Source organism: Chinchilla lanigera, unplaced genomic scaffold (genome assembly GCF_000276665.1).
Source record: "Chinchilla lanigera isolate Chin_1 unplaced genomic scaffold, ChiLan1.0 scaffold00067, whole genome shotgun sequence".
NCBI lineage: Eukaryota > Metazoa > Chordata > Mammalia > Rodentia > Chinchillidae > Chinchilla > Chinchilla lanigera.
In genome coordinates, this window is record NW_004955468.1 from 1,632,650 (window position 1) to 1,647,707 (window position 15,058).

At 36.2% G+C, this 15,058-nt stretch overlaps 1 protein-coding gene across 1 annotated transcript in view; it reads left to right on the forward strand.

Annotated features, from left to right (window-relative positions):
- LOC102027163 (zinc finger protein 850-like) overlaps positions 1-15,058 on the forward strand; it is a 124,580-nt gene that overhangs the window by 8,694 nt on the left and 100,828 nt on the right. The window contains 4 exon segments of the mRNA XM_005399890.2: positions 1,668-1,724; positions 6,374-6,500; positions 8,790-8,876; positions 11,707-13,947. Of these exon segments, the coding sequence (XP_005399947.2) occupies positions 1,668-1,724; positions 6,374-6,500; positions 8,790-8,876; positions 11,707-13,947 (2,512 nt within the window).

Sequence of the window (15,058 nt, forward strand, 5' to 3'; positions counted from 1 at the left end):
TTCTTTCACTTTTATTTTGCCGGCCTCTTGAACAGCGTCCGTCACTGGAACCCCCGTACTGGAGTCGTCACATTGGGCGCCAGTTGTCCCAGCCCACGGGTACAGTCAATGTGAACCCTAGAGGGGGAGTGGGGATTATAAAGGGACAAGAGACATGAAGAATGGAGACAAGACAGTGCTCTGATCAAGTCTCATTTATTAGTGGGAAGTGCCGTGCTTATATATGGCACGGAGAAACCCCGAAGTTCTAAGGCGGGAATAACCAAATAACCCGACAAAGGCGGGAGTAACTAGGTAACGGTGGGCAGTCCTAGTTCTTGAGGCGGGAGTAGCTAGGCAACGGTAGGCAGTCCTGACTTAAAGGGAAAGGCGCGTAAGACGGCTACTAATATACAATGGAGGTCAGTCACGGTCTCCTACAGGAGCAGATCTAGACACAAAGCATAAGTTATGCTCAAAGCAATAGGGCATAAGTTCTTAACTGAGTTTGAGGTATACATAGTGACTTCTTCCAATGAGTACAGGGAAATAGGTAAATTCACAGTGTGGAAAGCTGAAAATACTGCTTCAACTAGCTAATCAAGACTAGGGAAAGAGGGGCTGGGGATTTAGCTCAGCGGCACAGCGCCTGCCTGGCAAGTGCAAAGTTGTGAGTTCGATTCCCGGTACCGAAAAAGAAACAAAAAACAAAAGACTAAGGAAAGAGTATAGGGGAGCCTAGGAGACAATTGACAGCTAAATGTAATATGTTGTCTTGGTGATGTCCTGAAACAGAAAAAGGATACTAGGTTAAAAATCTAAGGAAATTAAGCTAAGTGTGGTGGTACACACCTGTAATCGCAGCACTTGCGATGCTGAGACAGGAAGATCACAAGTTGAGGTTCTGTCTGAGCAATGTAGTGACTTAGTGAGACACTATATCAAAATAAAAGAGTGTAGTTCAGAGTGAAGGCCCTCAGTTTAATACCTAGTACCCTCCCATACAAAAACTCATAAGGAAATCTAAAAATATAGACTTAATAAAAATGTATCAATATTGATTCATTAATTGATTTGTGATAAATATTTCATCATAACAATAATAGGGTAAACTTGGTGTGGGATATACTAGAACTCTTTTGGGGTGATACGTAGAGTTCTTTATAGACTAGGAATGGCAAAATTACTGTCTTTGTAGGAACAGAGGGTGTTGAATGAAGTATGGTTTTAAGGGATGAGGTTACAGTTAGGGAATAGATTAATATGGGATGGCATATAAGGTAGGGGAAGTTCTACAAGGTGAAAGTAACAGGTAATAGTGATGAACCATGAACCACATTCTGGCCTTAGGCTAGAATTTTATTTTGTATTTTGTATTTTGTGGTGTTGAGGATAGAACCCAAGGCTTTGGCTATGCAAGGCAGTTGCTTTACCACTTGGGTAGAATTTTAGAGCTGAAGGAGACTCCATGTGAAGGCGAGACACCTGAGGAAGAGTCACAAGGAATAGGAATTCCCTTGTGGTGGGTCTTTTGGGGGCTCTGTGGAGAAATTACCCTGGAAAATGTAGGTCTCTTGTCTTTTTTGTATACAGTAGCAGAGGGCATGGATAGCAGGTCTAGTTAATGTTGAGATAGAACTAATGTCTTTTAATTCTATTTTTTTTTCTCCAATTCTGTATTTTTTCAGGAGCAACTTGAGGAGCAGGGAAGCATGGCTGTTGTGGATCAAAAAACCATGTTCAAGGTGAGGTGAAATTTCTTAACTTCTATTAACTACTTTCTGATTTGTTTTTCTGAAATGTGCTTTCCACTTTATAATAGTAACTATCTCAGTGACAGAGGAGGTAACTAAGACAGATTTAGGGTTTTGCTGATTCCTGAGATGTCCTCAGCCAGAAAGTACAATGGTACCTTAGTTCGTAAACAGTTCATTCCACGATTCTGGGAAAAATGGCCATGTTCATGTTCGTGCAGGGAAGATGGTCATGCTGGTGTTTGTCACTCAATGTGGAGTTTGCAAACAGAAGCAAATTTTTGCCAAACACTTCTGTTTGCAAACTGAATTGTTCTCAAACAGAAGCATTCATGAACCAAGGTATTACTGTACTTGGCTTTTAATGCTAATCTTCTTAGCATCCAACCTGTCGAGGGCACCAAGTTTTCAGGTTCTTCCTTTCTAGCCAGGTTTCACCTCATTTAGCTCTGGTTTTTGTTTCTGATTCTCACTATGGATCTTACTGAAAGTAGTAACTAGTATACACATGCTATAACCTGAACGCTGAGCTACCTTGAAATTTTCTCTGCCCGATTAATTAGTCTGCCATGTTTAAACACTTAACTGTTTACCCCAAGTGATACTATCTTGAGTGTCTCTAGGGCAGGTATAATTTTGACCAGTCAATTCTTGTATTGAATAAATTTGATAAACTTGTCATTTTTATATTTCCTGTTATATTATACAAATTAATGAAAAATATGCAATTTTTGGTCATCCTGTATTTAAATAATTGGACTGGTAAGTGATTAAACTTAGTCTCTGGCAAAGTCTCAGGACATGAACATAATGTAGACAAATTCTGCCAGAGCATACCACATGGGCTTGAGTGCATATCCCAATGGAGTCCTTCTTCCCAACTGAAACCTCCTGATCCTGGTCATTACTGTCAGTATTTCTATTAGCATTCTGGTCTTCTGAGTTCTAAGCAGATTTTTTTTTTCAGTTTGGCTTACAGCATTCTAGAGCTTCTTTATCTAGACTCTCCAAAGTTTTCCAAACTCTTCCCACAAATGGTTCCAAAGGCTTTTGAACCACATGATCAAGTATTAATTGTGGCTGTAGCCCCACTTTGGTACCAGAATCTGTCTTACTCACTTTCCTCATTGTTGGGACAAAATACTGGACACCTGTGGCTTAAAGGAAGAGAAGTTTATTTTGACTCATGGTTACAATTGGTGGCCATAGGCTGTCTTCAAGGCAGAAATGGCATGGTATAGGGAGGAAACGTGCTTAAATGATGGTGGCCAGGAAGCAGAAAGAGAAGGGAAGATCTACGGAGGGATGTATACCCTTCCAGGTCACATTCTTAGTGACTGCCTCCTACCAGAACCCACCTCCTAAAACCAAAGTCAGTTATAGTGTCCTCATTATCCAGTCACTTTCCAAACACATGAGGCTTTTGAGGAACATTTCAGATCAAACCATAACAGTAAGCAAATCCCATCTGAGATTTACCAGCATGATTTTGTTTTATTTCACAAATCTGCTTGGATTACAAAAGGTAGTATGCCTTCCTTTTTTTGATTCAAGCATCTTGTAGGCTATGTGGGGCTCTCAATGTCTGTGTGTACTTGAGAAGTTTACCTAAATTCTCTGTTTCCTTTTCTGTAAAACAGAAGGATTAATGGCATTCACCTGTAGGTTTGTTATAATGACCAAAGCAATACATGTAAGGCCCTTTGAAAATGTTGGTACATAAAGTACACTCAATTTATATGAGCTATTGTGATTATTTTGTGTATTCAGTTTTCTATGAATCAGGAAAAATGAAAATATAAAATTGTGGTAGATATTTGAAAATAAGAAAAAGAGATACTCAAGTCATATAGGAGTTTTTAATCTGCAAATCACTTAATTCATTTATTGACTACAAATCCTTCGACAAGTTTTTTTTTTTTTTTTTTTTTTAACTATCGAAGGGGTATATGATTATTTCCTCTTACAGGAACTGGAGTCTATTATGGGATATCCACTACTTTATTTCAATCAGAAACTTATTTTCCTGTTCTGTTTAATTGCCTTTCATGTATAAAATTTTTAAAAATGTACTTGTGCATAGCATACTGTGGCATGTTGGGTTTGCTATAGTTTTTTTTGGTCCATTATAACCAGAGATCTTTTTGTGCATCTGGTCATCTAGGTTTGTAGTTAGTAAGTAAATCAGTCTATTGGTGTATATCACATACTCTGATTGTCTATTAGACAGTAATTCCCTCACATTCCTTCCCAAATAATATGCTTAGTAGTAGATTTTAACCTGAAAAATAAAGAGTCCAAAGATCCTGACATGTCACTAGAGTTCAACTCTGTTATTTTTAGTTGGTCCTGTGTATCATTTTGTAAAACAAGAATGTATCCCAGAATGATGCCACACAGGTTTTTCAGCTTTCATTTGACTCTGCCAGCTTCCAAAATTAGGGATGGTCTCAGCAAACACATGACTTCATCCTTTTGGGATTCTGGGTAATTGTGCTAAGAGACAATTTCATTCTCTTGCTATGAGCCTCTCTCAAGGCACCAGTGTAACACTGGATTTCCCTCATGGATAACCACATCTTTATTTATTCCTTTACTATCAGCTACTGTTCCTCCTTCTTTCTGTTTGACATTGGTTTTTACCCATACTTTTCCACCTTTAGAAATTAGATTCACCAAAATTGCCACTGACCCTTCATTCCATTCTCATTTATACAAGGAAAGGTTCCTTATGTATGGAAGTAGGGGCTATCTCAACCACTAGGCAGTATACTTGCATTCACTGTCATTTTGTCAGATGGTCTGCACAGACAACCCATCCCCTCAAGACCTTGAGAATTTTGGCATAAGGTTTAAAGATAAGTTAGAGTTTCTTATTTCAGGATCATCTGTTCCTCTGTCATTTGGAGTTGTACTTCTGGTTCCAGGACCACTGTGTCAGGTGGGAAAGGAGAGAAATTGAGGTGATGTGGCGAAGATTTGTCCATCTGTATGAGCATTCTTCCCCAGAGCCTCTTCTCCTGTCCTCAAGGGAAGCGAAGGAATCTATCTAGCAAGGACTCTGTCTTGGCTTTCCTCAATGTGAGCACACATTCATGAAGGCACATAAGGCTGCCCTTCCGTCAGCAGATATATCACTCTTCTATACCAATTCTCCATTAAACCACTACTTTGAGGATGATAATCAGTATGGTAATGTAACCAGCTCCCTCCTGTGCTATGATCTGGGTCCCTGTTTTGGGGTAACAAAGTTTGAAGCCCACAAAACAGCACACAGCAAGCAGTGGGGAATAATCAAGTGTTTGTTTAATAGAACAAAAGGAAAACTCTCCATTAGTTGGGCAGGGGTTCCATAACTGTAGGCTTTTTATACAGTTTTTTTGTATAGGTAAATGTGACAGAAAGCAAGAATGCTCCTGGTTGCAGGTAGGCCTGAAAACAAGCTGCTTTGTTTGCATTTCACTTTATGCAGGGCTTTTCCCAATTGTGTAGGGAGCTGTTCTTTGTCCCTTGCACTTCCATTATACCCTGGTAATCATTTTGCTTAAATTAATTATTCTGGCCTTTTGATATGTTAACTAATTTAAGCCCTGACTTAGTTTACTTCAGTTTAACTATTCAGGACCTGGGCTCTATCTGCCTAACTTCCTCTATTTCTTGGCTTCAGTAAGTCCATTTGATGTGGGCTCTCTTTGCACATTGTTGGACACTGTCATTTTATAAAGTTGTCCTTTTTGGTCTGAAGAAGTATAGCACAGTGATCAGAATTGGTACATTTTCTTCTATTTAAGTCGTTGTGTGGTATTTTGACCATTTACATCGGTCTCTAAGTAAGCAAAAACCCTGCCCAGGGTAAATTTCTATTCCTGTCGGCATCTATCTATACAGCCTCTGATCTGATCGAGATTAAACACAGGACCTTCAGACTAAGCTACATCCTCAGCCCATTTTTTATTTTTTAATTTTGAGACAAGGTCCTCTTAAGTTGCCTAAAGTGGGCTCAAATTTGGCAGCTCTCCTGACTCAGCCTCCCAGAGTGCTGGAATTGCAGGCATGTGCTACACCATACCTGGCTATGTCCAGAGTTCTTATTAGGGGTACATGTAGTGCCTACTGCTGACCTTATCTGCTCCATCTCCAGCTCCTTAGAGGTCATGGTGATACACCCTAAGGTCTAACACATACAAAAATACTCATTAGGCCAGATATTCAAGGCCTCAGATTATTTCCCAAAAGCTGGTGGAAAACCATTTCTTTCTGTGGAATGTTCAGGGTGTGAGCTTAAAGATCCAGGCCTGCTGAGTTAGCCCTTTACTGTGTGGAGACCACCTGTTCAGCACAATAATAGAACTGTTCCTTTCTTATTTAGATTGTTTGTTTTACATTGCTTCCCAGTGAGTTTGATTAATGGAAGTTCCCCAAGGTTACAGGTTTTATCTACTCCACAACACAGGATTATTCAACAATATGTGTTTAGTAATTTTTAATTTTTCCCTGTTGTGTTGTAAGGTTCTAGTTCTACCCTGTTGCTTACTATAGAATACAATGCCTTCCAGGAAAGCCTTTTAAAATATTCTTATCATTCATGTGAAATATATTTTCTTTACTAATATGTATGTTACATGGGATTTTCCTTTCAGGGATTGGTGATGTTTGAGGATGTGGCTATAGACTTCTCTAAGGAAGAGTGGGAATGGTTAGACCCTTCTCAGAGAAACTTATACAAAGATGTGATGTTGGAAAACTACAACACCTTAATATCACTGGGTAAGTTCATCTGTTCTCTATAATTCAAAAAATGCTGTCTCTATTGGGAATTCTTGCCTGTATTTGATGTAGGGGGGGAATATTTTGAGGGGGATTAATAGCAGTGTCTTTTACTGTAATAATTTTTTTAAAAATTTAAACATTCATTGTATTTTTAGGTCTTATGTCTAGGCAAATATCTTTTCTTTGTTCCAAAAGGTTAGTTTGAGCTTGTTTTGTTGGAATAGCATGCCACTGTCAGACACCTTATTTGCTCTCTCTGTATTCACCTTCACAGTGGCCCCCATACTTTGTGTAACTGACTTTCCTTCTCAGTTGTTAAGGAGTTAGATTATAGTGGAGGTGAGATCAGGGCTAGGGCAAATTGGGCAACCAAATAGGCTGAATGTGTCTGAAAAACCCATAACTAACAAGATGAGCGAGATATTGTCTAAAAAGAGAAGGCATGAGCAGAACATGAGGTCCAAGATGATTCCAGGCTTATGGCTCCTCCTGAGTGCAGTTCACGGGACCAATCATAAGACACTATTCCTAATCCTTCATTTGAATTCCATGCTATTCATGGGACCAATTACAAGATGCTATTCCTAACCCTTCATTTACATATGGTATAACCAATCAAGAGTCACTGTTCCCAATCTTTCGTTTATATATAGTGAGAAAGCCAAGTGAGTTTTCCCATAGGACAATTGTTCCAATGCTGTATTTATATGAGGTGGGGGCCAATCCAGGTATTTTGGATACTAAAGGCTCCTTTGCCTCTATTCTTAGGCTGTTGTAAGCCTTCTTCACCATCCCACCCTTGCTTGGTAGAGTGTACTTCTTTCCTCCTTCAGTAAGTCTACACTCTTGCAGTCTTTTCTGTGTCTTGTTTAATTCTTTGTTCAGGACACCAAGACCTGGAATGAAGACCTCTGGGACCCTCATTGAGTAACAGAGGGACATACAAAACAACCTGTAAGAAATAGGAAATGATAATTCATCTAAAATTTAAGAAACCTCTTAATCTGGTATTTTTGTGTTTGAAAGATATAATTCAGAAGTTTTGTATTTTTTAAGAAGTTTTATATTTAATATTAAAGGAATTTCATAGAAAGAACCATTGATTATGTCTTGAACCTTCTTAGTTTTCTTTCCACTATAACTATAGATAGAGCCATATGTGTATTTTGAGGAGGATTAACAGCAGTGTCTTTTACTGTAATAATTTTTTATTATTATAGAAATCACTCTTTCCCTTCTCATTTTTTCTTAGGGGAGAGGGGTTAATTGTTTCTTGTGCTACTTATGCTAGATTAATAAGGCTATATTACCATTTCTTTCTTAGTCTCTTATCTAAAAGTTTATCTGAATCCCATTTGGGTTCTTTTTTTTTCGTTGTTGTTTTTGAGACAAGGTCTCACTATGTAGTTCCAGCCATCCATGAACTCATTATGTAGCCCAGGTTGGCCTCAAACTCATGGCAATCCTTCTACCTCAGCCTCCCAAGTGCTGGGATGACAGGCTTGCACCACCATGCCTAGCCTTCTGAATTCCATTTTTAAAAAAACTTATTTTGAAATGATATTAAGTATTAAAACTAAACAGTACACAGCCAGGTTTTCATAATATTAACAATGTACATAAGCATAGTATAGTTATCTAAACCAAAAAATGAACAGTGATCAAATTTTATGGATTTATATACTTTATTTTAGATGTCAGTCATTACCTTTGTAGTGTACTTGTACTGATCCAGCATTGCACATTGAAATTAGCTGTCATGTTACTGTAGGCCTTTAATCTTGGAAATTTACTTTGGTATTCCTGACCTTGACACTTTGAATTGTGCTGACTTGTTGTTACATAGAATTTCCTGGCTTTTAAAGGCATTTTAATGATTAGGTTAAGGTTATATGTTTTGGGCAAGATTATCACAGAAATGATGGTATGCTTTTTTCGGTCCCTATATCAAGAGATAAAGAATTCTATATTTCTTATCACTGGTAATGCTAACTTTGATCAGTTGGCCAAAGTGATCTAAGTTCTGCATTGAAAAGCCACTACTTTTACTTTTGTAATTAGTAGTTTGTTGTACTTTGATATTTTATAAATATATTCTTTCTTATGATATTCTCCCTACTTTAGTTTTTATCTATAATTTCTGCATGTAACAGGATTGTTTAATGTTGATTTTTTTCTTTTCATCTTCTTTCTGAGGCTCCTTAATTTGTTTTAGGTTAAATTAATTCTAAATTAAAAGATTTTTTTCAATTCTGTATTTATTTTTAATCTTATTTCTTTGAGCAGGACTTACCATTTCTAAGCCATCAATAATTTCCCTATTGGAACAAGGGAAAGAACCTTGGATGGCTGGAAAAGCAGGATGGTATCCAGGTGAGTAAAGGTGTAAGGAGCAATCAGAATGTATTTCAGGGAAGTACAAACTAGTTAGATTCCTGGTGTCTTTCTTTTAAAATAATGTATGGAAAGCTGTGCTAAAAAGCCCAAAGGCTTAGAAGAAACAATTTGAAAAATAGGGAGAATATCAGTATTTTTTATGACAAACAATTTTTTTTCTCTGAGACAGCATCTCCACTATGTAGTCCAGACTAGCTTTGAATTTGCTATGTGAAATAGGTTGACTTTGAACTTGGAGTCCTCTTGCCTCAGCCTCCTAAGTACTAGGGTTACAGGCATGTGGGACCAAGCCTGCTGAAGAATTGTTTTTTAGCAGATATTTTGAAGTTCAGTTAACATTTAATTAAGGTAATATATTAAAGTGACCATTTGACAATTTTGATGTAAATGTATGCTTCTGAGGTCATCATCATAGTTCAGATAATATGTTGATCACTCTCACTGCTTCTCACATAAGGTAGAAAGCTTTTAATATTTTATTATCATTACTACTATCATTTTGTTGTACTGAGGATTGAACCCAGGGTCTTTGCACTGATTGGTATCCCTACATCTATCTGAATTTTGAGCCAGGTTTTGCTGAGTCATTAAGTTGCTCAGGCTGTGCTTGAATATGTAATGCCAGTCTCCCAGAGTGATGAGATTACAGGCATGAGTCACCATGTCTGGCAGTATTTAATTGGATATGGTGTTTCTTACAAATTTTTAACTGATGTCACTTACTTGAAAAACAAAGTCCCACTATATTTTTAGGTTGTTAAGAATTTTTATGACCATGTTGAATTTTGTTAAGAGTATATTTTGCCTTTATCCAAGTGATTATATAATTTTTCTTTTAAAATGTTAATATGTTGAATTGTAGTGATTGATTTTCAGATGTTAACCTGTATTCATGGAGTAAATTCCACTGGGTCATATAGTGTATTTTTTGTATACATTACTGGATTCTATTACTTCATATGTAGAAGGATTTTTACATGAATATTTAAGAGGAAAATCTATAGTTTTTTTTTTTTCTACTTTTAATAGTGGTGTTATATTGGCATACTGCAGTGACTTGGGAGCCATTTCTATATTCAAAAGATAATTTTTCCTTATTGGGTAGAATTTACCAATAAAGCCACTTAAGCCACTTTTATCTTTAGGACAGCTTTTTTTTAATAAATTCAATTTCTGGGATAGATATTAGCTACTCCTGTGACTATTTCTTCTTGAGTGATCTTTGATAGTTTTTATCTTTTAAGAGATGTGACCTTTTAAATCTAATTTATGATATATATAATTATACATATGGTAGTGAAATAAGTCATACTATTTTCTCTGTCTCTTTTTTTTTCCTTCTCTTTTCTTTTCTCTTCTTGTCTTTCTTTCTGCAGACAGGGTCTCACTGTGTAGCTTAGGGTGGTCTTGAGCTCACCATGTAGCCCAGGCTAGCCTTGAATTTGTGGAGATCCTCCTGTCTTAGCCTCTAGAATGCTGGAATTATAGGCATGTGTCACCATACCTGGCTTCATAGTATTTTCTTATTTAAATATTTAGTGATAATTCTTTATTTATTTTTATTAATTATGTAGGATTTGAAATTAGAAATCCTCTTTATTCCTGATATTCTTTGTGTGTGTATGTGTGTGTGGTCAGGTTGGCTAGAAAGTTTATCATATTTGCTGTTCTTTTCATGAAATTGTCTTTGTTTCTGTTAATTGTTATTTGTCAATTTTCTAATTTATTGATTTTTTCATCATTTCTTTGCTTCAACTGTGAGTTTATTTTGCTCTTTTTTTGACAGTTGTTTAGTAGAACCTTAGGTCTTTTTTTTCCCAACAAGCATTTCAAAGTATAAATTTCCCTGTAACAAGTACTTTACCTACATTGCTTATATTTCTATATACTGTACTTTTATTATTGTTCATTTCTAAATATTTTCAAATTTCCTGAAGGTTTAGTTCATTTTCAAATATGGGGAGATTTTTCTAGTTTTCTTTAATGATTTCAAATTTGGTTTCATTGTGATTAAAGGAAGTATCTGGCATGATTTTGATACTTTTTATTATATTAAGAGTTTATATTAAGTTTGTTTACTGGCCCAGCATGTGGCTTATTTTAAATGTGTATTTACATTTGAACAGAATGTACATGCTGCAGTTTTTGATGCTGTGTTTTAAAAGTAGTAACTAGTTATAGGTAGTGGACAATATTTCTTATTTTCTCTGTCTTTTTACTGATTTTTTTTTAATGCAGGGAAGGTCTGGTTGTTTTATTAGTTATTGAGAGATAGTTATAAAGTCTCCAACTATGATTGTAGAATTGTCTATTTCTTGCTTTATTTCTGTTATACTATTGCTGCATGTATTTTTTATTACATGCATAAACATTTCTGATTTCTAAGTCTTCCAGTTACATTGATTCTTTTATCCTTGTGATAAAATAATAATAATAATAATAATTATTATTATTATTATTATTTATGCCTCTTTTGAGACCAGGTTTTGCTATGCAGTTCAGGCTGGCCTTGAGCATACTTTGTAGCCCAGGCTGGTCTTGAACTCGCAATGATCCTCCTGCCTCAGCCTCCTGAGTGCTGGGATTACAGGCGTGCACCATCATGCCCAATGATAAAATTATTTTTGGTAATGTAGTTTACTTTGAAGTCTGTTTGATATTAATATAGCCATTCTATTTTTCCCAAAGTAAATGACAGTATTTGAAATTTACTTAAGCAATTCACTTGAGTATTATTTTTCTATTTGTTTCTAATGTAGATGTTCTATTTATCCTAAAAGAGGAAAATATATTTATTTTCTTTCAGATTTGCTGTCTTGGTATGAAACTAAGGAGTCAGCTCTAAAGAATGGTATTTTTGAAATGGGATCATTAAAATGGGAAATAATGAACAAAACCACAAGTTCTTGCCTTGAGGGGGAGTCTTATTTTGGAACTGATTTGAAATGTAGCAGATATTTTGAAAAAGAAGAGGAATCTAAAGAGGAATTTTTCCAGTATATGACAGTGCCATTTGAAAAACTGTCAATTGAATTCATTCAGCCTCCAGCACTTGTTCCAAATGAAATAATTCAGCCTACATCACTGGTTCCAAGTGAAATAATTCAGCCTACATCACTGGTTCCAAATGAAATAATTCAGACTGGAAATGAACACTATGAACAGAAAAATTATGAAAACTTTACTCAACAGATAGGAATTCATACTAGCGACAAACTTGATGAAATGTGTGAGAAGGCTTTTATATTTTACACAAATCAGATGGAACATCAGCAAAGTCTTCCTGGAAAGAAATGTGATGAATTTAAGGAATGTGGCAGAGAATTTGCATATGATTTTCAACTTACTCAATATCAAATAAATTACAACAAACCCTACGAATGCCAGATATGTGGAAAGAGCTTTAGAAAGCGTGCCCTCCTTACTCAACATAATCGAATTCACACTGGTGAGAAACCATATGAATGCAAGGAATGTGGGAAGGCTTTTATCTGCTGTTCAACACTCATTCAACACAGGAGAACTCACTCTAATGTGAAACCCTTTGAATGTCTGGAATGTGGCAAGAGTTTTAGACGGAGTGCACACCTTACTCGACATCAAAGAATTCATACTGACCAGAAACCCTATAAATGCACACAGTGCTGGAAGGCCTTTGCTTCTCTTTCTGACTTTAATAGACATCAGAAAATTCACACTGGTGAGAAACCTTATGAATGTGCAGAATGTGGGAAAGCATTTAACAGTCGTTCAACTCTTACTCAACATCAAAGAATTCACACGGGTGAAAGGCCCTTTGAATGTAAGGAATGTGGCAAGGCATTTAATAATTGTTCAACTCTTACTCAACATCAGAGAACCCATACAAATGAGAAACCCTATGAGTGTCAGGAATGTAAAAAGACTTTCAGGCAAAGTGCGCATCTAAGTAGACATCAAAAAATTCATAGTGGTGAGAAACCATATGAATGTGCTATATGTGGGAAGGGCTTCACTTGTGTTTCTGACTTTAACAGACACCAACGAGTTCACACTGGTGAGAAACCCTACGAATGTAAAGAATGTGGGAAAGCCTTTAATAATTGCTCAACTCTTATCCGACACCAAAGAATTCACACTGGTGAGAAACCGTATCAGTGTGACCAGTGTGGAAAAGCATTTATATCTGGTTCAACATTTTTTCAGCATCAAAGAACACATACTAATGAGAAGCCCTATGAATGTCAGGTATGTAAAAAGACATTTAGGCAAAGTGCACATCTAACTAGACATCAGAGAACTCACACTGGTGAGAAACCATATGAGTGTTATGACTGTGGGAAGACCTTTACTTGTTTTTCTGATTGTAATAGACATCAGAGAATTCACAGAGGTGAGAAACCCTATGAGTGTCAAGTATGTGGGAAGGTCTTTAATAATTGCTCAACTCTTAATCAGCATCAGAGAATTCATACTGGTGTGAAACCCTATGAATGTAAGGAATGTGGAAAGTCTTTCACTTGGCTTTCAAACCTGAATAAACATCAGAAAATTCACACTGGTGAAAAACCCTATGAATGTAAAGATTGTGAGAAGGCTTTTCTCTGTTATTCAACCTTTGTTCAACACCAGAGAACTCATACTAATGAGAAACCTTATGAATGTCAGGAATGTGGGAAGGCTTTTAGACAGAGAGCACATCTTATTCAACATGAAAGAATTCATACTGGTGAGAAACCATATAAATGTAAGGAATGTGGAAAGGCCTTTTCTTGTGTTTCCTACTTTAGTAGACATCAGAGAATTCACACAGGTGAGAAACCATATGAATGTAAAGAATGTAAAAAGTCCTTTATTGATTGTTCGACTCTTATTCAACACCAGAGAATTCACACCGGCGAAAAACCCTTTGTATGTCAGGAATGTAATAAGGCTTTTAGGCAGAGGGCACATCTTACTCAACATCAAAGAATTCACACTGGTGAGAAACCCTATGAATGTAAAGAGTGTGGGAAGGCCTTTACTTGTCTTTCACAGGCGAAAAAGCACCAGAGAATACACACATGAGGTGAGAAATTCTATGTATTTGAATATTGTCTGTATTTAATAATTATTACTCATCATTACCCAATACATATTGGAAACATGAGAAACAATGTTATGTACCCCTCTGCTATTTTTTGTTTCTGGTATTTAGGGTTGTTTTTTGACTTATGGTCTCAGTAAATCACTAATTTTCCTATGCTGGGCTTGAATTATAATCCTTCTGCCTCAGGCTCCCAGAGTGCTGGTATTACAGATGTGTACCACCATGCCCAGCTTCCACAGCTATTCTTTTGTATAACAGAGTATATATTGAGGAAAAGCCTTATAAAAGTGAGGTATGTGTAAAGACCTGCTCTCATCCCATAATCAGTAGTATATGATTAATAATATGAGTCACATAGGACGCCCTTGAATTTTTAGCTACACATTCTGTAACGGCAAACAGTTTGTAAGAGGTGAAAAGTCCAGTGGCTATAAATTTCTTTGGCATCATAAATCTGAACTTATTGAGTATCAGAATTTATACAAGAAATATTTTAAAATGAAACATTAATAAATTCTCTATTCACTAAATAGCTATATTTGATTATAGCATAACTACAGAGAACAACATGTAGAGAAGAACAATTTGGTCTTTCTGAATGTAGAAAAGCTTTTACCTGTAACATGAATCATTTTCAGCAGTTTTTCTGAGCCAGGAGGATCACAAGTTCAAGCCTTGCCTGGGCAACTTGGCAACTTATTGAGACCTTGTCTCAAAATAAAAAATAAAATAAAACTGAGAATGTATCTCAGTATGAAGGCCTGGGCTTCAATTCTCATACCATCAAAAAAAAAAAAAAAAAAAGGATAAGGTAATGTTTACTATGGAAATTTTGAAGAAATTCAAGTAACTGATTGTTACCACCATGTTCATCAGTTTTGTCAGTTCATTCTACAAGGTTAAATAACCAAAATATGGGCAATGATAACATCACAAAATATCTATGATTTACTTGATTCTTTTGTGAAGATAACTAAAAAATTATCAATGATCAATTAGAATTTAAAGGCATTCCAGAAAATGAATATAGAATAGGCAAGTTAAAAGGAAATTACAGACAAGCGGGTTGGGGATTCAGCTCAGCGGCACA